Below are 23,673 nucleotides of genomic sequence, written 5' to 3'. Positions count from 1 at the left end.
CTGACCAACAATCCCTGGGCTCTTAATCTTCTTGGTGGTTCCCCAACTGGTTCCTCCCACCATTCCTGTGCGTCCAACCAGTCCATGACAGCTACGCACAGCTAAGCCAAGGTTAGTGGGGGTTTGGGGGTGCTAGGAGAGCTTCGGACACAAACAGCTCCATGAGATGCTCAGTTGCCTGCTGCGCCTCTGCCGTCCACCAGAAAGCCTTCTTCCTCTTTAAGCATTCAGTTACTCAAGAGTAAAACAAACTTTGGCTACAGCTCATGGTTAGTGAGGCGAGTGCTTCGCCTCTAGTCCCAGTTTGCACAGCACACTAGCTCAAATCTTGGCTCTTTCTAGAATTTGTCCTACAAGACCAGGTAGTCCTCAGTCATGTTGCATATTACCTTGAGAACGTCATTTTGTGTGTACATGTGCACTAAGCCAAACCATGGCTTAGCATGAACATACTCGTGTGCAGGCTCCCAAGAAGGAGATTGTGTGCACTTAGCTCATTTCCAGTCATTTTCCTTCTAAATCATGCCATAGCTGCCAAGTTATCCCCTTTTTAAAGGGATTTCCCCTTGTGCTGAATAGGCTTCCTCGCGAGAAAAGGGAAAACTTGGCAGCTACGAATCATGCTAAACGAAGCCATGGCTTGGCATAGTGCAGGAGTGTGGCGGAACCTCCCCATTTGGCTCACAATGTCATTTCGTCCAATCCATGCCCATCTGTCCTACATCTAATATATGACTTTCTGCCTGCCAAACCGCCTGCCAAACCTGGTTTGCAGGGGAGAAGGATTCACCCCCTCCCCCAGGTTAGTGTGTAATCTGAACCCATGCTCATGGTTTAGCTCTCTCCCAATTAATCAGAAGCTGTAACCAAAGTTTGTCCTAGGAAGGCCCCTGAAGCTTTGCAGCCTGCTGTACTAGCCTACAGGAAACTTCCAAAAACTCTTCAAGCGCCTCTTCCACGTGTCGTATTCATGCCTGTTTGGTTAACCGGCATGCAAAATGGGTTCCGTCTACGTAATATAACTCCAATCCCTTCCTTTGTGTTGCCAAGCTATCTGATGCAAGTACAACGTCAATGGGACTGTAGCCCTAATTCATTCCAACTCTGGTGTGCGCAGCGCCACTCTGGGCACAGCTCCAGGAGCAACTGAATGAAATTCAAGGCACCAAGCCATATGAGCCTTCTAAAACTTTTCGGCGTTCAACCAAGGGAAATGCTGCTCCACCCAAATCACCTTTTAAAGAAAGTAACAAACAAAAGACAAGCAACTCCTCACTGAATCGAAATAAGTTTACATGTTGAGGCCTGAAGTGCTGCCATGAAGGTTTCAAGGACCATTTCCAACTACAGTGGTGCTTTGGTTCTCAAACTTAATCCGTTCTGGAAGTAGGTTTCAAAACCAAAACGTTCCAAAACCAAGGCACGCTTTCCCATAGAAAGTAATGCAAAATGGATTAATCCGTTCCAGACTTTTAAAAACAACCCCTAAAACAGCAATTTAACATGAATTGTACTATCTAACGAGACGATTGGCCCATAAAATGAAAGCAATAATGTACTGCAGTCACATAATCAATCAGTAGCTGAACTGGGTTCCACACAGTCACAAAAAAACAAAACAAAAAAGAGCTGCAAAAAACAAAACGCAAAATAAATAGCAAAAACAGACAGACCTCAGCGTAACACTCAAAACGGAAGTGTGGCGCTCAAATCGGAAGCATGGCACGCTCAGCTTCCAAAAAACGTTTGCAAACCGGAACACTTACTTCCGGGTTTGCAGTGTTTGGGTTCCAAGTTGTTTGAGTACCAACAGTATAGCAACCTTGAGACAGCGATTCAGTGTGACTGCATAGGTGGGACTCAGCCCATAGGCTGGCTAGCTAATCAAAGAGAATATAGTGTTGTACTACATTCTTACCTTCCAAGTCCCGGACTGCAGAATCCGGGACCGGCAGCCGTGTGACACCGGAAGTTGCACCGACGTAACTTCCGGTGTCGCTTTTTGTGACACAGACCTAGGTTACGAGTAGCAAGTATCCATTATACAACAAGCGTAACCGGCTGCTATAATTAATCACTAATTTATAAACATATAACGCAAAATAACTTCAACCACTAATTTATAAACATATAACGCAGAATAACTCAAACAACACAACCATAAACGTCATATCACTCGTGATTCAATCTAACATCAGTTCAATGTATTCACTCCGTTTGGTGAACACGTGCTGTATTACGGGCGGTACATTGACGACCTCGTTTCGCAACTCCTTGTTTTTGTACAAAGAATTTGGATCCAAATCTGAAATAGTTATTAGATAGAACCAGGTCTAATAGATCCATCAAGAAATGTGTAGGGGGGTAGCGGTGAAAAAAAATCTCCGGCAGCTTTCCTAAGAGTGGAAGTAGGATTACCTTCTGTGTCTGCCAGGGCCCACTTAAGATTTCTGCGTTTTTTCACCAACCTCGCAGATGCCTCAAACACCTTATTGGCTAAGCAAGCCTTTGTATCTTTACAACATAATACTACTTGGCGTCAAAACCTATTAGATATTCTATCCAGATACAATCTACCTGAGTTTAATACTCTCAAACTGTGGAGCCCTGATAAAGTTCGGGAATGGATTTTTGAAAAAGACGCCTTTTTGGACACCACGAAGATAAAAAACTCTGGGTTTTCCTACTGGTTTCCCCGAGTAAAAGCAGTCAGAATCTGTGCCAACTACTTGGTGGAGATCACTGATCCCACCCTTCGGAGAGCTTTTACTATGGCGCGGTTCCAAACATTGCCAACTGCATATCTGACCGGTAGATTCACAAAAACCCCAGTAGAACATCGTTTATGCCCTTGCCTTATGAAAATTAAAGAGGATCTTACCCATTACCTCCTCTACTGCCCCATTTACTCGGGCTTTAGAGATGCAATGCTGCAAATTATACCCAACTCTATAATCAATCCTGAAGATAGAGTAAAATTTTTGTTAGTTGATGCAAACCCACGTATTACCCATGTGGTAGCGGTTTTTGTGATGAAGGCCATGAAAGCCAGGGAAAGATTTATGGATGACAATGTAAAGACCCCTTCATCATCTGTTTAACTCGTTGCTTGTCTTCCTTCTCTCCCTGTTTTGTGGGATGAAGGTTTTGTTGGGATAGCATGCAATGAATTTTAATATTTTTAATTATTTTTCTTAATCATTTAATATTTTTAATTATTGTTGTGTTGTTATTTGTGTACAGGCATGGTCCTCACCATAGCTGCCAAGTTATCCCTTTTTTACAGGGATTTTCCCTTATGCTGAATAGGCTTCCTCGCGAGAAAAGGGAAAACTTGGCAGTTATGGTCCTCACAATAAACGGATTTGTTGTTGTTGTTGTTGAAAAAAAATCTCAAGTATTACACATCCATTTGGAAGTACATTTGAACCAATTTATATGTCATATGGATACCCAATATGAACTACAGCATATGACTGAATACATTGAACTGATGTTGGATTGAATCATGAGTGATATGACGTTTATGGTTGTGTTGTTTGAGTTATTCTGCGTTATATGTTTATATATTAGTGACTGAAGTTATTTTGCGTTATATGTTTATAAATTAGTGATTAATTATAGCAGCCGGTTACGCTTGTTGTATAATTGAAGCCCACTAAGATGCACATATACACAAAAAGTAACACAATCCTGAAGTGTGGGATGTGTGGCTTATGGCAGGAGAAGAGCAATTAGCACTAGGAGCCACCAATATGGAATCACATTTTTCCATTAACGGAGGTAAATTCACACACGCACACACAGCTTTATCGCGGTCCAGAGACCCAAAATGAGGTAAATTTGTGCTTAACTCCTTCCACGGACACTGTGGAAGGGGGGCTTAAAAGTAGCTAACCTTTGTTAAATTGTTTGCCTTAGCTTATAAAGTAGTTTTATAAACAAACAAACAAACGAGCCAGAAAGCTAAATATTATGGCTCACCTCACCTGCCGACATATTTTGGCAGTTTAAAGTATTTCGTTTCCCAATCGCTGAATAGGAGCAGCTGCCAGACTTCACTGCTGAGGTTCAGCTCGGAAAGAAAACCGAAATTTCTGCAGGATGAGAAATTGTGTCACAGAATATTTTCCAAGAAGCTACCTAAGTGAAGCATCATTCCAAAGGCAGGGAACAGTTCTTCAACAAGTGACGTACAAAATTAAATAGATTTCGCCTCTATGGCCAAAAAAAAGGAACAAACTCATTCTTAACTCTCAGAAAATAAATTATTTGCTGATTTGAGGCACAGTTGCCAACAGCAGCCTCTAAACAGCTTTTACAGGAGGCCAAATTCCCTAAAGTTTTACACCAGCCAAGTTCACTCACAACCAAGTCCAGCTACTGGGGACAATCTGCCTCTGAACCCACTGAGCTCCTTTGGTTATACTTTTTGGCTCATGGGGCAGTTTAGCCGATTTTTAAAAAGTTGCTTGTGTAAGGTTCAGTGCTATTTTTCTACAAAAAGAGGTGCCAGAATTCACCATGAACATCTCCCTCATTCTCTTGGGTGGCAAAGAGGTGCAGGAACTGAGTTCCGGTAAGTTCCGGATGAAAAATAAGACCTTTACCCAAGGCATATCTCAGCCACCAGCTCCCTTCTTCTAATTTTTCATGTGCGAAGCCTTGTTGACACACTGGGAATGGATAACTTCATATTCAGGCCTCAGCTGCCCACTTTTACCTCAGTTTCCTCAACTCTTTGCCCCACATCACACTGGACGTCAACTGACTTTCCCAAATGACAGCCAACAGCCATTCAGAGCCTGTTGCTTCCCAAACCGATCCAAACCTGAGCCAGGCCCCACCTACAAATATGAAAAGCCATTGTTCATCTTCTCCACTTTTCAGAAATAACCTGTGGTCAAACAGCTACTGCTAAACACAGTAGCATTTCTCCACAGGGGGCTTCTGGGGGCTGACATTTTCCCCTCAGAAATCCCAACCAGAGGAATGTTCCATTAACGCATACTGTTGTACCCAAGGGCTCTGGGAAGAAGAAAAAACATGGACCACCAGGTGCAGCTACAAGGAGGAGTTTCAGAGGTGGACCATAAGTGTTCCCACCCCACCCCCCTTACGTTGACTTAATCCTTCCAAAATTTCCTGGGGGTTGTCCTCCATTTCACCCACCCACCCAAAATGTGAGCCATAAGTTCCAATATGAGAACATTCAGCTCAGTGCCAATATAAATTCTTAAAGATGGTTCCCCCAGTTAATCAAAATAAATGGAGCGGGGGAAGCCACAGGTCAGTGGAAAAGTCCATAGCTTCAAACCACAACATCTCAGGTATGGCTGGGAAAGATTTCTCTCTGAAACATTGCACAAGCTCTGCTGTGAGTGTAGACTTTAGTGAGCTAGGACCAATGGTCTGGCTGTACAAAGTAGCTTCTTATATTCAGCTGCTTTGGGTTACTGGAAAAGATTTTTGAGATATTTATACTGTGAGGAAAATATATACGTTAAACATGCTAAATGTTCAATTTCAGGCATCAGACTGCTCCCCACAAAAAAAAATATTACTGGTTGTAAAGATGAGTCTATTTTAAACCTGTCCTGTTTCTATTTTTAAAACATTCTGCTTATTGTTTAAGCGGTAGGCATATGATACTAGGCAGTTTTCAAAGGAGAAGTGAAACAGATTGAAAGAAGTCAACAAGCTCAATGAACCGTTAGGTTTCACCTGTGGTGAATTACAATGTCAATAACTGAACGATGCTGTTCAAACAGATTCGCATGTGCGTGCATTGCATGTTATTAAATTTACTATATATTTTATTACATGTTTACAAAATCAGAATTGCTCCTTAACATGCTGAGTTTGCAATCTTACATAAAGAGTTTTCACCATATACTTAAAGCACACAATTCAGCCATGAAATAAATTGTGTATCAGTCAATGAAGGTTCAGTTATCCAAGGCTGAAATTATTACCGCTCATCAAGTGGCTGTCTGTTTTAAACTGCTGTTTCAGCATTCTGTAAGAAGCACTCCAAAACAGCTATTATTTCAAGCACTTATATATATTTCAGTTGTATTAGCCTCTTTTTTCAGAAAGCCAAGAAGGGCTTAAATGCATAGGTGCCAAGTTCCGGACATGCATAGAAGCGACTTCTGGCACTGCGGACATTTTGGAAATGGGCACAGTGGCATCGGAAGTCACTTCTACCCATGTCCGGAAGTGCGTAGAAGTGACTTCCGGTGCTGCCGCGGCACTGCAAACATTTTGGAAATGGGGCACAGCGGCATCGGAAGTCGCTTCTACCCATGTCCGGAAGTGCGTAGAAGTGACTGCCGGTGCTGACGCAGCACCAGAAGAACATGGCCGCCGGCAGGAGCTCCGTAATCCAGGGGAATACAGGGTTTTTTGCCATTTGGGACACCTGCGGGAAACGGTAAGAAAATATGGGGGTATCCCAGGGAAAACGGGGTACTTGGCAGCCATGCTTAAATGGGACTCCTAGAAGTTCTGCCATCCAGCTGAGCTCTGCTTAACCTCACTGAGAAAAGAGCACTGAGTGCTCTCAGTTTAATCTCTAGATCAAAATATGAATGGAGAGAATAATGGTCATTCTCATAGAATGTGGCACTCACGTTTAGAACATAATTCATATATAAACAGGAACTAAGACGGTGAAGCTAACTAACATATGAGGCAACCATTAAAGGAAGTATCTGGCAGGCAGGTCCAGTTAAAAAGTAGAAAAGAGATTCCACTAAAATCTGAACAATTAGGAATAAACCCTAAAAGTGACAGATTATTCAACAACAATGAAACAAGGTTGTTTCTCAGTTTAGTAAGGAAATCTATGGAAATTCCCAAAGATTAGAGGACGAGGGAAAAAAACCATCGACACTGTTCTTAATGTACTTATTCAAACTCTTGCTTGAGAAAGTTTAATCCTGTTTTAAAATCCCTCTAACCTATTATAGTGATAGCAGGAAGAAGCAGTGATGTTTCTGGCAACAGAGTGCCCCACAGAAACCTGCCAAATGTAGCAATTCAGATGTGGTTTCCTGCTCCTACGCCTCTCTTACCACATCTACAGTGGCTAAACAGAGAGTGTGGGAAGCCTACATTTCTACAGCAAAAGGAAATATTATGACTTCTGAGTTGATATTCAGAGGAAACATCATTTAGACAGTCAAGAATGTGTAAAAATTGGCACGCCTGCATCATTATGGCAAAAGGCATCCGAGTTAAGAATATATCTGAATCTCTGAAGTCACATTTTGTAACAGCAAAGGGTTACAGGAAGAGGACAGGCATTATAATGGTTAAAAGGTAAAGGACCCCTGGATGGTTAAGTCTAGTCAAAGGCGACTTTGGGGTTGTGGCACTCATCTTGCTTTCACGCCGAGGGAGCCGGTGTTTGTCCACAGACAGCTTTCTGGGTCATGTGGCCAGCATGACTAAACCACTTCTGGCACAACAGGACACCGTGACGGAAACCAGAGCGCACAGAGCGCACTGCACGCACACTTCTTCAGATACACTGAAACAGAAGTCACCAGCCCCTTATATATAGTGGGAGGGTGGGGTGGGGATTTTCTTACAAGGGTAGTAGGAGATGGATGATTGACTCAATGGGTATGGTAAACCTGTTGACGCCTGTGACTGCAATTAATCCTATAGGAAAAAGCACCTTGCCTCCCACTATATATAAGGATCTGGTGACTTCTGTTTCAGTGTATCTGAAGAAGTATGCATGCACACGAAAGCTTATACCAGGGGTCCCCAGACTTACCCGGCTTTGGGCCGGTGCCCGCCGTGCCAATCGTGCGGCAGGCCGGAGGGCAGGGGAGTGTGCGCCCGTGCGCATGCACACACACACTTACTGGCGCGGTGGAGCACTTCCAGGTCGGAAAAATCACCAAAAATCTTTTGTGCGCATGGATATGGGCCTCCCCCGACCCGGAAGTGCACCGGAAATGACCTCTTCTGGGTCGGGAGAGGCCCATACGCATGCGCACAAACGATTTTCGGCACTTTTTCTCGATCTGGAAGCGCGCCGCAGCGCTGCACGCTGTAAGACCGGGCGGCGGCAGCGGGCGGCAGCGGTCGTCGCGGGCCAGATTGGGAGGCCAATTGGGCCGCATCTGACCTGCGGGCCGTAGTTTGGGGACCCCTGGCTTATACAGTCATACCTCGGTTTACGTACGCTTCGGTTTGAGTACTTTCAGTTTAAGTACTCCGCGGACCCGTCTGGAACTGATTAATCCACTTTCCATTACTTTCAATGCGAAAGTTCGCTTCAGGTTAAGTACAGACTTCCGGAACCAATTGTGTACTTAAACCGAGGCACCACTGTACCCAGAACAAACCTAGCTGGTCTCTAAGGTGCTACGGTACTGGACAATTTTTTAATTTATTTTGCTTCCTAATAGCAATCGAAAAGAATTTTGGCTAGACCTGGAGTGAAAAACAAGTGTATCTGGGAGTTTCATAGAGGTTGATCAGAGCCAAATGCAGGGAACAAACCAAGCAGTGTAGAAGGAGAAGGTAAACTAATGTTTATGAAACACATCTTGGTATTGGGACTTAGGGTCTTCCAAAACGTGTGGGCTAACACTGGATTCACTTAAAGGGAAGAGTGAGGTTATGACCCCTGATTTGTGCAGGCCCAATAACATCAGGGTAGAAATGCAGGAGTCATGAGGAAACAGTATTATTATGTGCAGCAGATGGAGGATGGATGAAGTGTTGCGCAGACGGGTAGAGCAGCCACAAAGCCATGAGATTAAATCAGCAAATCTCTAACACTAGTCAGGCCACTTTTGGAGCAGTTCCAGGTACCACACGTAAGTACTGTAAAAATCTAACAATGCAACTCTACAATTCTATGGTTCTACGAAAAACAAAGAATGCAATCAAATGGCAACAGGTTCAGGGAAGCAAAATGAAGATGGTCAGTGCTTTTCCCCCCCAGGGTGTATGCAAGGGTACATAGTACCGACACCTCTTTTTGTTGCTGTTAAAAAGTGTGGCACTTACTGTAACAACTTCATGGTGAGTACCGGCACCTATTTTTCTAGAAAAAAAAGCACTGAATTGAGCAAGGGAAGGTGAGCTCTCCCTTGCTGGATACCTCTAAGCAAAGATCTGATGACCATCTGTTGGGGATGTTGTAGGACCAGATGGGCAACAATGCCCTCTCCAACTCTGCAATAAGAATTCTAGGTTGGGAGAGGCAAGCACACAAAGTCTAAAACATTCAGGCATGTGCATATGTGCAATTCCCTAAACTTTTGAGAAATCCTAATAACCTCATCCCGACATTGAAAGGACAGAAGAAGAAGAAGAAGAAGAAGAAGAAGAAGAAGAAGAAGAAGAAGAAGAAGAAGAAGAAGAAGAAGAAGAAGAAGAAGAAGAAGAAGAAGCTATAATCAATGGAGATACATCAAGTTTAGTACATGGATGTAGCCGGGGGGGGGGGGGCTTTATGGGGGAGCAGAATCAAGTTCTCTGTCAGTTAGTTATTTTTATTTCTTTACTTGATGGGGGGGGGATCTGTCTCCCCTGCACCCCCAGCTACATGCATGCTCTAGTAAAGGTAAAAGTAAAAGACCCCTGGACAGTCTTTTGGGGTTGCTATGGGGTTGCAGTGCTCATTTTGCTTTCAGGTTGAGGGAGCCGGTGTTAGCCCACAGACAGCTTTCTGGGTCATGTGGCCAGAATGACTAAACCACTTCTGGTGCAACGGGACACCGTGATGGAGACCAGAGCGCATGGAGACGCCATTTACCTTCCCGCCGCAGCAATACCTATTTATCTACTTGCACTGGTATGCTTTCAAACTGCTAGGTTGGCAGGAGCTGGGAGAGAGCAACGGGAGCCCAAACCGTTGTGGGGATTCGAACCACCAACCTTCCGATCAGCAAGCCCAAGATGCTCAGTGGTTTAGACCACAGCACCACCCTACAATGCTCTAGTATGAATTGCAAGCAGTGGCCTCATACCTACTGGGAAAGCCGGGGTAGAGAAAGGAGACCAAATAAATATGTGGAACGGAAAGCAAGATAGCAGGAACATCTACCTGTGAGCCCTTGGAAAGGTCTTGTGCAAAATTGCAGTAGCTTTCCGAAGTATTTTGTGCAGAGGGAAATAACAAGTATTCTTGTTATTTGTGGTGGGAGGACAAGTGGGAATGTGGGAAAGTGAAAAAGAGAACAAAGATATTATGCTTTTAAAATACACCTTTATATTATTGTGCTACTTGCAGAATTAACTGCCCTGAAAGTCTGGCAGCCACAGAAGAGGTGGAGCTACAAAACAACTTAAGTTAAACACATTTTCTGCCCACAGGCTCTTGAAAAGATAAACTAAAACTAATTATAACATAGTTGTAATGACAGCTGTATGGACTTTTAACAGTGTAATCCTACACATTTCTATTAAATAGCATGTACCATCGTTATCAAGACGGCTTTCTCCCATGCAAATATTTATCGGGCTGAAGCTGAAGTAACCTCCTTTGTAAAACAGAATGCTTACCACTCAAGGTCTATCTAAAGCTGAAATAATATTTCTAGTATGGCAATTGTGAGAAGAAAAAAGGATTGCCGTGTTTCATAGGAAAGCACAATACATTCTGACAATAGAGAACAGAAAAGAGTTGTTGGCAAAAGGTCAGAGATGTTAATGGAGATGAGAGACAAGTTCCAGGAATTGGTGGTGGTTGTTTTGGTCTGATCAAGATTCAGAAGGATTAAGTTAGTAAAGACTGGAAACCTGCTCCTGCAAATTTAGCACATAGTATCAATGCACCAGAAAATACTATACATGGAGTGTGTGGATCATGCATACCACTGCCCTCTACTGTGTGTAATCAAAATAGCAACAATACTATTTACAGTATTGGAAAGAGCCAACAACTGTATTTATTCGAACTAAAATTTTGCAAAGTGACATTTTGCTTTAGCTAAAATAGCAGAGGGATCACTGTTGCAAGCAATATAAAAGGGTAAATGCAATCAAATGCATTTCTTTTTAAAGCGGATCTAGAATGAAAAGACAAAAAAACCAAGGGGGTGGGAATAGAAAGGTGTACTGTACTTGCCCTGCAGAAATCATTAAGAGAGAAAGACTATATCTCAAACTATTTTCCTTAAGTTTGGTTCGTAATGTACAGTGGTGCCTCGCAAGACGAATTTAATTCATTCCGTGAGTCAATTCGTTTTGCGAAAAATTCATCTTGCGAATCGCGGTTTCCCATAGGAATGCATTGAAATTTCTTTTTCTGCCCATAGGAACGCATTAATTAAATTTCAATGCATTCCTATGGGAAACTGCAATTCGCAAGATGAATTTTTCACAAAACAAATTCGTCTTGCGAGTCACCACCAGATTGCAAGACGCATTCGTCTTGCGAAAAATTCGACTTACAGGGCATTAGTCTTGCGAAGTACCACTGTACATAGTTATCTCATGGCTGCAAATGGGACCCCTGTCATTATGAAACAAAGATGTTCATTCTGCCTGGAACTCTTCCGAAGAAAACCATCTAGAGGAATTTATCTCTGTGCACAATGACTGCAACGTATCTGCTATTGGTATCGATAGGAATTGAGCCAACATAAACATGCCAATAGGACAAGTGATGATTTATTTAACAGAATTTGCATACCACTTAATTGTAAATAATAATAATAATAATAATAATAATAATCCAAGTGTTTCACATGAAACAACCAAAAAACAGTACAGCAAAGGTGCCTGCTCAATGTCAATGGGCAGGGAGTTCCACAGTGTAGGTGTTACCATGCAAAAAAAGATTTCTTACAAGTGCAGACCAACCATCATGCGCCACATGTAGAAATTCTGGTTCTGCTGATCTCAGTGGGCAAATATACATAAGGCAATATTTCTAGAAAACTGGTCCCAACCTGCGAAGGGTTTATATACGAAAAGAATCATTCATCTATATGATTTTCCGCACCTGAACTAGCCTCTTGTTAAGACTGATTAATTGCTTAGATCGTCAAACAATATTTGTATTATTCACGCAGGTTCAAAAAAGAAACAACAAAATCACTCTCACAAATATTTTCAGGTTAAGTTACACAACATGATTAAAAGAGTACTATTATGGATTGATTTTGTGTTTGTCTGTGTGTGTTTGTGTGTGTGTGTGTGTATCTCCACCATGGGTTAATGTCTTAAGTGGAATGTGAAATTAAATCAGTAATATATCAGGGTGAACACTGCTGCAAAATAACACAATAAGTCATCTCCAAACTTCAAGCCGGGGTTCGCCAACATGGTGCCCACAAGCACTAGTTCACTTGCCAGTACCTCCTATTTAGCTCATGAAAAGTGAAAGGAAATACAGTATCCCCTCGTGAATCCAAAATGCTCAAGGGACTGTTTCCTCTTCTTGCTCAGTTGCTGTTTCCACTGTCTCAGCCTGTCCAACACTGAGCATGTCCCCTTAAGCATGGCCATGTTTCATTAGATGCAAGGAGCAGATACCGGTACCCACCTTCCATTCTGAATACAGAGGTGCACCGAGCTCCTCTCTGTTAACAAACATGGCAATGACAGGTGTAGCTGCCTTACCTATGCATTGATGAAGGGGCTGATTGGGGAGTGGGACACACCTGCACAATGTGGTGATCCTGCGTCTTTTTAGAGGTGGTGAACATTTTCTATTATGCTACACACACACACACACACACACACACACACACACACACACACACACCATGTCAGCAGTTCCCCAAAATCCCAAAAGCGCCCACTGCCTCAGAAAGGTTGAGGACCCCTGCTAAAAGGTGTAGAACTTACTGCCCATCCAATTTCTCATTAGACTTGTGGAATGTGATTCAGCTGACTCACGTTTAACAACAGGACTGCAGCTGTGACCCTATAATTAACAAATATGTATGTATCTACACATTGATCTCTGTCTTTTATCACTCTCACTTCACCCAACAGTCTGTCCAAACCTGCCCACAACTTAACATCACATGTGCCTTGAGCATGTGCAGAAGCACCCTTATGACTAACACAGGCCACAAGAGTGCATTTTAAATAAAATCAACAAAAGCACTTGCTAGATCAGGGGTCAGCAAACTTTTTCAGCAGGGGGCCGGTCCACTGTCCCTCAGACCTTGTGGGGGGCCGGACTATATTTTGAAAAAAAATATGAATGAATTCCTAGGCCCCACAAATGAGATGCACATATTCTACTCATGTAAAAACACCAGGCAGGCCCCACAAATAACCCAGAGATGCATTTTAAATAAAAGCACACATTCTACTCATGTAAAAACACCAGGCAGGCCCCACAAATAACCCAGAAATGCATTTTAAATAAAAGCACACATTCTACTCATATGAAAACACGCTGATTCCCAAACCGTCCGCGGGCCGGATTTAGAAGGCGTTTGGGCCGGATCCACCCCCCGGGCCTTAGTTTGCCTACCCATGTGCTAAATGTTTCCCTTGACCTAACACAACAAACCAATCCCCCAAAAATGTTGAACAAATGGAGAAATCATCCCAGGAAAACCACCCCAGCAAAGCCTATGGAATAAAAATTTGCAGCACCTGTCACCATGCCAGCATTTCTCACCAAGCATTCAAAACAAGCCGTTTCTTATCCTTTCTACCCCAAATTTGGCATGGACCATCCTCAAGCCTAGCTCTCCTACGATGACAAGCTTCAGTTTGTTGAGCCGTTTTCTATCTATACAAAGCAGAACCCTCCTCCGCCCACAATTTATCATTACAATGGCATAATGCAATTGAGCCAACTCGCCCTTAACAAAGGGTCATAACTGGCGTATACCTAATCTAATGAAATTATGGATTCAAAGTATGCCATTTATTTTCAGCCCTGTTCCTTCCCCCTACCTGCCTCTTACAAGGAATACAGATCAACACGTTACCAGGGCTTTATGGACTTGGGTTGCATTGGGAGACCTCAGTTGCTTTCAGCAGTCTATTCTCTGTTGTAGATTTCCTTAGTAGGCATCAAATCCCTCCAGAGTAAGGCACTACATGTTTTTCTGATTAGTTGGCGAATGAATAATTGAAGAAGCAAATGGATGAAATCACTTAAGATGCTTTTAGGCACCATGGTGCCAATATGGGACAAATTGACACAAGTCCTGATGTGGCTCCCCATGTGTATTGTAGTTCTCCCTTCTGTGGTGATCCTTCTTCCACTGTAATACATTGCACCGGTTTTTGAAGACATTACATTTCCATGTGATTTTGATGAAAAACAGAGAAATTGGCTCTCTCTCTCTCTCTCTCTTTCCTTTATTGCATTGCATTTCACCCAAGGAAAACATCCCCACTTCTTTATGGTTCTAGAGAGCACTTTAGAAATACAAGGACTTTTGCCATTTCGACTCCTCTACAAACAGGACAAGGATCTTTCAAGAACCAAAGCATCTGCTCATTTATAATTATAGGCATAATAAACTTAATATGTGCCCAGTTCTAGCCTGCCTTCTCTACTTCTAGGTAACTTCTGCACCTGCACACCTGCTAAAGTATCACTCCTCAAAATCCTCTGTTCAGTTATGCTTGGACTACTGCAACGCGTTCTACGCGGGGCTGCTGTTGAAGGTGACCCGGAAACTACAACTAATCCAGAATGCGGCAGCCATTGGCTCCCAGTACATTTCCGAGAAGAGAAGACTCCCTGGAAAAGACCCTGATGTTGGGAAAGATTGAGGGCACTAGGAGAAGGGGACGACAGAGGACGAGATGGTTGGACAGTGTTCTCGAAGCTACGAACATGAGTTTGACCAAACTGCGGGAGGCAGTGCAAGACAGGAGTGCCTGGCGTGCTCTGGTTCATGGGGTCACGAAGAGTCGGACATGACTAAATGACTAAACAACAACATTTCCGAGCACAACTCAAAGTGTTGGTGCTGACTTTTAAAGCCCTAAACGGCCTCGGTCCAGTATACCTGAAAGAGCATCTCCACCCCCATCGTTCAGCCCGGACACTTGAGGTCCAGTGCCGAGGGCCTTCTGGAGGTTCACTCACTGCGAGAAGTGAGGTTACAGGGAACCAGGCAGAGGGCCTTCCCGGTAGTGGCACCTGCCCTGTGGAACGCCCTCCCATCAGATGTCAAGGAAATAAACAACTACCTGGCTTTTAGAAAACATCTGAAGTAAGCCCTTTTTAGGGAAGTTTTTAATGTTTGATGTTTTATTATGTTTTTCATATTCTGCTGGGAGCCACCCAGAGTGGCTGGGAGAGCCAACTGGGCGGGGTATAAGTAATAAATTGTTTGTTGTTGTTGCTGTTAAGATCTGATGGCTTCCCATGGTTGAAAACATCTCCTTGGACTTTTATCCATCAAGAATGTTATAGCCAGGCCAAATTCAAGGTGTTATCATTGTTATAGAAAGCCCTTAACAGCATGGGACCAGTTTACTAACCCCATATATGCTCACTCAACAATAGTGATCCATGGAATTGGCATTTATTAAACAAACAAACAAACAAACTGCCCTATACCCAGAGGTCTCAGGGCGGTTCACAAAACAAGTCAACATATAAAACGACAATATATATAATCAAAATAAAAACAACAACCCAGTAACACCTGCCCCCCCCAAAAAGAACCACATTTTAAAAGGGCATAGGATGTCAATCAAATCAACCAAAGGCCTGGTTAAAAAGGAATGTTTTGGCATGGCGCCAAAAGGTCCATAATGAAGGCACCATGTGAACATCTCTGGGAAGAGCATTCCACAGATGGGGAGCCACTGCAGAGAAGGCCCTTTCTCATGTTGCCACCCTCCAGACCTCTTGAGAAGGCAGCACACAAAGAAGAGCCTCTGAATATGATCTCAGAGTCTAGGTAGGTTCATATGGAAAGAGGTGGTCCTTGACGTATTGTGGTCCTGAGCCGTTTAAGGCTTTATAGGTCAAAAACAACACTTTGAATTGGGCCCGGAAACTTCCTGGTAGCCAGTGCAGTTGGACCAGGATCGGTGTAATACGGTCAAACCATCTTGCTCTGGTGAGCAACCTAGCTGCTGAATTCTGCACTTTTACAAGTGCCACATTTGTAATGAGCCAATATTTTAGTGTGGCAACTCCTATACCATGGAACTCCCTGCCCGTTGACAGGCAGCAGGGGCAGACTTTGGTCTTTCAAATTATCAGTGGGCAACCTGTGTAAGACCAAAATTTGGTACACACACCCAACTCCTGTTCTGCAAAATTCTCTGCATCATAGTTGTGATGCCCTGCATGTAAATCACTTTCAGGTGCCTCGTGGGAAGTGATTCATTAAAAAAGATGTGATAGCATCACATTAAAGGTAAAGGGACCCCTGACCATTAGGTCCAGTCATGACCGACTCTGGGGCGCTCATCTCGCATTATTGGCCGAGGGAGCCGGCGTACAGCTTCCAGGTCATGTGGCCAGCATGACAAAGCCGCTTCTGGCAAACCAGAGCAGCACACAGAAACACTGTTTACCTTCCCGCTGTAGCGGTACCTATTTATCTACTTGCACTTAGACGTGCTTTCGAACTGCTGGGTTGGCAGGAGCTGGGACCGAGCAACGGGAGCGGGGATTTGAACCGCTGACCTTCTGATTGGCAAGCCCCAGGCTCTGTGGTTTAACCCACAGCGCTACCTGTGCCCCAGCATCACATTAGTTAGGCCTTAATATGAAGTCTCTCTCAGGCTCATGTCTGATAGGCAAGGATGCACCAGAGCTAAGCTTACAATATGTTGAGGAGAACCTGATGCTGCAATCAGATGTTTGCTCCCCAAACATTATGATGCGAAGTTGCACTGAGCAAAGCCATAGTTTGCACAAGCATGAAGATTGATCATGAAAGATAACCTATTTTAAATTAAATATTTATTCAATTTTCTTTTTCTATCATTGGATGAAAGATAACCTTTGACATAATCCCGAGAGAAGCTTAAATCTACTTTTACTGCAGCCTAAGGTTGTAGTTATGAGCAGTGGATTAATTATACCATGATGAGAGGATGCCATGATAGAGTGGTCGTGTTTAATGAGAAGGAATTTAAAACAGAACCATCAAACCGAATTGGAGATTTCAGCACCCAGTAATGCAGGCACAGGCAAACACAGCCTTCCAGATGTTTTGGGACAACAACTCCCATCATCCCTGACCACTGGTCCTCTTAGCTAGGGATGATGGGAGTTGTAGTCCCAAAACATATGGAGGGCTGAGTTTGCCTATGCCTGCTGTAATGTGTGAGAAGATGACTTCGTAAAACATGGTAGCAATGCAGGAGATGCAAGAGGTTGAAATCAGAATAACGTTAGCTTCTCCTTGCTGCTAATCTGGTAGGCGAAGCAAACGTATATTTTGGCTAGGTCAACCCTAACTGATAAGTGCTTGCATTCCTAACTCAACAATTCATTGCTAGATGAATTATGAATTTTCCAACTGAGGGTTATTGAGATGTGAGAGGGATGCATCCTTTCTTTGATGAAGTTCTCACTTTGCTACAGTAAAGCAATCAGATTTTCTCTCAAGGGCTTATGGCCTGAAAATAATTATAAGCATACCCAAATGCATTCTGTTGATAATACAGGAAGCAAGAGTATTCACTGGGTATCACATGAGTGGCACTGATTCAACTTGCTGGCCATTTTTTAGTCAAATTTTATTGTATAGTAAAACATATAGCCTTACAATGGATCATAAACAGCCAGACAGATTCATAATACCAATACATCAATATAACACATTAGATTATTGGCCACTCCTATGCTGCCCCAGAGAAGCGCACCAAATCACTGCATTAAAGGAGTAACATTCATGCACTGGACTGGAAAAGGGTGAGGGAGTGAAAGAATACCAGTGGAGGTGGCAAGAAGCAGCAGTAGAAATTTCAGGAGGAGATGGGGGTTGGTACCAGTGTCTAGCAGCCCTCCCCCCAGGTCATAGGCCATAACAAGTGTCAAATGGTGCCGATTCCTGATACCATGTGAATACCACCAACTCTGAAACAAAATGTAACATGTAATAACTACTACAGCCGTGTTGGGAATGTTACACATTGCTGTAGGCCTTAAACTTATGCCATTCCCAACTGCTTATAGAGGAAAATCCTCTGAAATCAATAGTGCTTCTCCATGATTGCATTCTGGCTTAGAGAAATGCCCCTCCTGGCTTGTATCCTGTGCTTTCCAGCAGGCTTATGCCAGTGACACATTTAGAAAGGGTGTTTTTTTTAATAAAGCGGGCATGTACTTTTAAAAATCAGGAACGAATGGCTTCCCAAAGACTTTTCACTTCACCCTCCCCCACTCCAAGTTAGGACTTTCCAAGAGTCATAAAACAGAACATCGTGTTCACCTCTCCATTACAGAACAGCATGATGTGCCACTTAGTTACATTTTTACTCAACCACCCCAGTCCAGACAATCAAAATATTCACACAAAGAAAGGCAAGGGCTTTTAGGCTTACAGTTCCAGCTCTTTTTTTACCACCAACACTTTTTCATTACACTTCATGGGTGTAGGCAGGGGGGGGCAGGAGGGGGCAGCTGCCCCCCCCCCTAGAAGCAAAAAAATTAATGTATTTTACAGACCATAACCAGCACTTTTCCCCTCCAAAAACTGAAGTGGAAAAGGCTTTGCTTTAGCAAGAGCAGCTAAGTCTCCGCTTGCTGGGGGGGGGGGACACAGCAGTAACAAAAACACATCAAATAAATAAAGCAAAGTGGCTACCAGTAGTTAAGCAGTTAAGACAATGGAGCATATATCCCCAGGCAAGATTTGATAGCTGACCATTTCACCCTATTGTTCTTAAGTGGGACTTGTTAATGAGCATTCAGGAGCATTAAGAGTTCTATTGGCGATTTAATGAGGGTGCAGACTCAGAGGATTCAATTTGACTAAGGTGGCTTTGCAAGGCTAAAAGGAAGTGAATAAGAAAGGGGGGGCTGTAGCTTTGACAGACACAGTGATGTTTATAAAAAGCATTGGTGTTCCAGTCTGCCCCTCCTCCTGCATCTGTATACTGTAAATCAGGGGTGGCCACCTCCCAAGAGACTCTGATCTACTCAGAGTTTAAAACTGGGGGTGATCTACCCCCTTTTGGGGGGTTCAGGTCAAAGCTGTTGAGTTTTTTTTAAAGGAAGGGAAGCCCTGTTTTTTGGGGTTTAGGTCAAACTTGTTGAGCTTCTTTTAGGAGGGAGGGAGGCCCATTTTTGTTTAGGGCTTCAGGTCATAGTTCAATTTTTTTGAGGGAGGAGGAAAATTTTGGGTGAGCTTTTTTTAGGGGTGCCAGTGACCTACCAGTGATCTACCACAGACATCCAGTGATCTACTGGTAGATCACAATCTACCTGTTGGACGTGCCTGCTGTAAATCAAGCAGAGAGAAAGCTGCTTACAAGGCTCCTGTACATGCAGAGTTCCAGCATCACAGCGTCACCCAGAGGCACCCACAAATATGAGTTATCCCTCTCTCTATTTCTTCCTTCCTTCCCTCCCTCTTCCATCCTTAATAAAATACGGGGGGGCAGATAAGCCCCACATAGAAAGCCCATCAACATGGGGGGATGACTCTTTCAAATACGGTATTTACCAGTAATTGGGGGGGGGCACCTAGGCCTCTAGGAGTTGGATGCTATGCCTAGGAGTAGGACAATTCAAGAAAGCAGAATGATGCATATGCTATGGTAATATATCAATAGAATCATAGAATTGTAGTCGGAAGGGACCACAAGGGTCATCTAGTCCAACCCCCTGCAATGCAGGATTTTTTTCCTAAGGTGGGGCTTGAACCATGGTTGAAATATTATGCTGATATGCAGCAACGCCTCGGAGCCGTCGTGGCTGCGGCCGTGTCTTGCCTCGCCCTCGCCCGCCCTGCCACCCCCTCTCACCTACCCGACCCTCCCGTCCTCTCCAGCTAAGCAGGGTAGCCGCCAACGCTACCAGCCCCAGAAGCACAAGGTGGCCGCTGCTGCCACCGCCACGATGTCATCAGGCCCGTTGGCCCTTTAGCCCCGCCCACTTTGTGGCCCCTCCCCTTCTGTGCCTTGGCCCCGCCCCTGAACGACCATGGCTTGCCCCCCCCTAGTTTTGATCCTGGCTACGCCCCTGTTACACTTGTGTCACTTTTTAGTTTATTTTTTAAAATTAAAGTGGTTTGGATATTCAGTCTGGATTAATGTATCTTCAGGACAAAGGTATCCTAAGCAGTCTGTTTTTACCCCACCTCAAATTAACTGTCAATTTCTATCACCCAGTGCATGGAAATAAGCTATAGGCAATAGCACCTGCGTCTTTCGCTTACTTCCCTGCAAAGCTTATAAAGAATACAACCTTCTTGCAGGGTTACCAACTTGAAAGAAATATTGGGGGGACCAGGTGAGCTCCACCCACCATAATCAATCACATGATGTGGCACATGCACGCCATGTGAATGGCAATGCCCATCAACTAGGGCGTCGACCCTTGGAGTTTTGGCTCTTATGCATTCTTGCAAGAAAGCATACTTCCACATTCTTGTTTCATTCACCTGCTGCTGGCATTTACTTCTTGGCTCCCATCTTCCTGACACTCTGTGAGATTTCCTACTGATCATGTTTAAGCCGCGTGTGAAACATAGCCTGGTAAACGAAATCAAAACAGAAAGCCCAGACCCCAACGCCCTGCAAGGTAAGAGCATTTTGTTTTCCTATCATGCTCCTCCTAGTCAGCGTCCAGTCCTTCTGCGGGCATCCTTCCCTGTTTCCTTCTAAAGCCAGCCCTGGCACAGGGAGACACGGCTGCCGCGGGACTTGTTGAAAGCACTTGTTCGACACTCCAGGCAGGGAGGGGAAGCAGAATCCTACAGGTGACGCCGACCCCGGATCCCAAAGCTGACCTCGCCGCGCCACGCGCGATCTCCAGGAGAGGTCCTTGGTGGAGAGGCCCAGCTCGGCTCCCAATGGAAACAGCCGGGGAAAGAGGCGAGGCTCCGCCCGGGCGACGGGGGCTCCTCCCCGCCCGGCGCCCCCTTGACGCAACCACGCCAGCCGGCGAGTCCCCCGGCGGAGACCTCGTCCCTTCCCTTGCGGCAGTCACTTGACCTCCTCCTCCACCACCACCACCCCTTCCCCGCCGCTGCCGGGGCCCTGCACGCCCTGGTCCGTCCCTCCGGCCTGCCTGCCTGCCTGCGTGACGCGCCGCCACCGCCGCGAGGCGCCTCGGGTGCAGTGAGCGAGGCCGGCCCGGGGTTGGCCCGCCAGAGAGGCAGGGCGAGAAAGCGAGCAGCCCGCGCGCGCGCGCCATCCTCCTCGCCTCCACACCTAGCAACAGCGCTGACAGGACGCAGCCGCCGCTGCAGCGGGAGGAGGAGGAAGCCGAATGGCCGCCTCGCCGGCGGCAGCGGCGGCGGCTTCTCCCTCCCTCCCCACACAGCCCTGACAGCCAGAGCCGGGGCGGAAGCAGCAGGCGGCGTGCTGGACTCGTCCTCCTCCTCCACCACCACCTCCCTCCGGGTCTCTCGGCGCGCCGCGGCTGCCAAGGCAAACTCCGGCGCCTCTGCAACAGCCCCGGGGCTGCACGCGCCTCGCCAGCCACCCGGCGGCCGAGTACCTCAGGCACCCAACTCGCCAAGGCGGCGGCGGCGGCCGCCACCCCTCCTCGCCCCCCTCCCCGCACAACACACCCACCCTCGTGCCCGCCGCCACTGCCCTCCCATTCATCCCCGGCGGCAGCCTCGCCCGCCAGTCCCACAGACTCTTCACCCACCCCCACCCCACGCACCCGACGCCCCTCCCTCCCTCCCCGCTCGGCACTCCGAGCCGCTCCCGCCCACCCGCCGTTCTAGCGTGGTTGGGGGTCTCTCTTGCCGCCGCCGCTGCCCCCCTCCCCCGCCCCACGCCCACGCGGCTGCCGGGGGTGGGTATTGCGGGGGGGGGGAGCCCGACCCTCTCGCTCACCCACCGATATGGTTGTCCTCGATGTGCTCGATGAGCTCCGCCAGGGTTGGGAAGGGCAGCCCGCAGCCCCCGAAGCGGCAGGTATTGGAGAAGAAGGAGGCGGCGGCGATGCCTGTCATGGTGTTACATGGAGGTTTTCGCCCCTCTCCGCCCTGCGGTGCCTACTCTGCCAGGGCCGCCGCCGGCGGGAAAGGGAGAAACCGGACAGAGAGAGGAGAGGAGATGGGGAGAGAGAGAGGGAGGGAGGCTGGGGGTTGGGACGAGGAGGAGGTGGCGGCAGCGGCTGCAGCGTCGGGAGCGGCGGAGGGGAGGGACGGGCTGCTGGGTGGGGGGAGATGAGGCAGGCGCAGCTGGGAGGAGGGACCATTGCCGCACTGGAACAGCTGGGCAACCCCTGCCGTCGCCGCCTGACTCCGCAGCGGGAGCCAGAGACCCAGGCCACGCTCGGCGGAGGCGGACAACCCACACGGCTCCTGCCTTGGGGAACCGGAGCAGCGGGGGGGGGGCTGCACAACAGTTGGGGGTGTGTCTTCTCCCCTCTTAACTTCGGAGGATCTACTACGGCAACTTGACTGAATGCCCCACACAGATACGGCGGCACGGGCGGGGGGGGGGGGTTGCGAGGGGGTGGGAGAAACCTCAGACCTGCCCTCTTAAAAATCTGAAGCTAGATCGAGTTTGAGCCAAGCCTCTTTTACAGCTTATTGCTGGTGCCTCTTCTCCTAGGCCTGGGTCAGGGCAACTGGCATTTTTTAAAAAATAAATAATGGAATATATGGAACTTGCAGTGTGTGTGTGTATGTGTGTACATGTATGAGCATAAGGGAACAGGGGTGCCAACTTGAATAACATATTTTGGGGGGGCAGGTAAGCCCTGTCCCCCTGCATAATCAGATCACATGATGTGGCGTATGCACACCGTTTGAATGGCAGTCTTCTCCCATATCGACTTTGGAGGATCTGATTCTTCTATGGCATTGACTTTGTGGGGGTGGCCCCCTCAAATATTTTATTGGGGGCGCATGAAGGGACCTCAGCCCATCAGAGTTGGCTCCTATGTAAGGGAACATAAAGATGTAGCAAAGAGTCATGCTGGATTAGAGGCCCATGTAGACCAGCATCCTGTAGCTCCCTATGGCAAGGCATGTGTCTATGGGAAACCCACAAGCAGGACTTGCATCATCATCATCATAATCATCATCAGGCCAATCATAGAATCATAGAACTGTAGAGTTGGAAGGGACCCTGAGGATCATCTAGTCCAACCCCCTGCAATGCAGCTGTCCAGTACGGGGATCAAACCTGCAACCACGGCATTCTCAGCACCATGCTCTAACCAACTACAGTATCTGGGATTAAGGGAAAGGGCTTCTGGGCTAGGAGGCCTGCTTGAATCATGGCTCCATGTTACATTTGCCGTGTTTCTCATATTTTAAGGCATCCCCCCAAAATAAGCCATGACAGGATTTCAAAGGGTTGGTGAAAAATAAGACATACCCCGAAAATAAGCACTATCGCAAAGCCCCGACCAAGCGAGAGGCGAAGCCGCGGGACCCAGCAGGAGCCTCGGTGCCCCCTGTGCGAAGCCCTGGGACCTGGCAAGAGCCTCAGAGCGCGCGCGCTAACCCCCGGGAGCCGCGGCAAAGCCCTGGGACCCGGCTGGAGCTTCAGCGCACACGTGCTAACCCCTGGGACCCGGCTGCGAGCCTCAAAGGCGCGTGCTAA

The 23,673-nt window shown here is 46.3% G+C and overlaps 1 protein-coding gene across 1 annotated transcript in view; it reads right to left on the bottom strand.

Moving 5' to 3' along the window:
* JAZF1 (JAZF zinc finger 1) overlaps positions 1-22,232 on the bottom strand; it is a 135,706-nt gene extending 113,474 nt beyond the window's left edge. The window contains exon 1 of the mRNA XM_035128872.2: positions 21,953-22,232. Coding sequence (XP_034984763.1) covers positions 21,953-22,067 — 115 coding nt within the window. The 5' untranslated portion in view covers positions 22,068-22,232. The remainder of the gene's footprint in view (positions 1-21,952) is intronic.
* Between the last annotated feature and the right edge of the window lie 1,441 nt (positions 22,233-23,673).

Source organism: Zootoca vivipara, chromosome 12 (assembly GCF_963506605.1).
Source record: "Zootoca vivipara chromosome 12, rZooViv1.1, whole genome shotgun sequence".
In the NCBI taxonomy this organism is placed as follows: domain Eukaryota; kingdom Metazoa; phylum Chordata; class Lepidosauria; order Squamata; family Lacertidae; genus Zootoca; species Zootoca vivipara.
The sequence above is the reverse complement of the archived record's forward strand: the minus strand, read 5'-3'. Positions and strand labels throughout refer to the sequence as shown.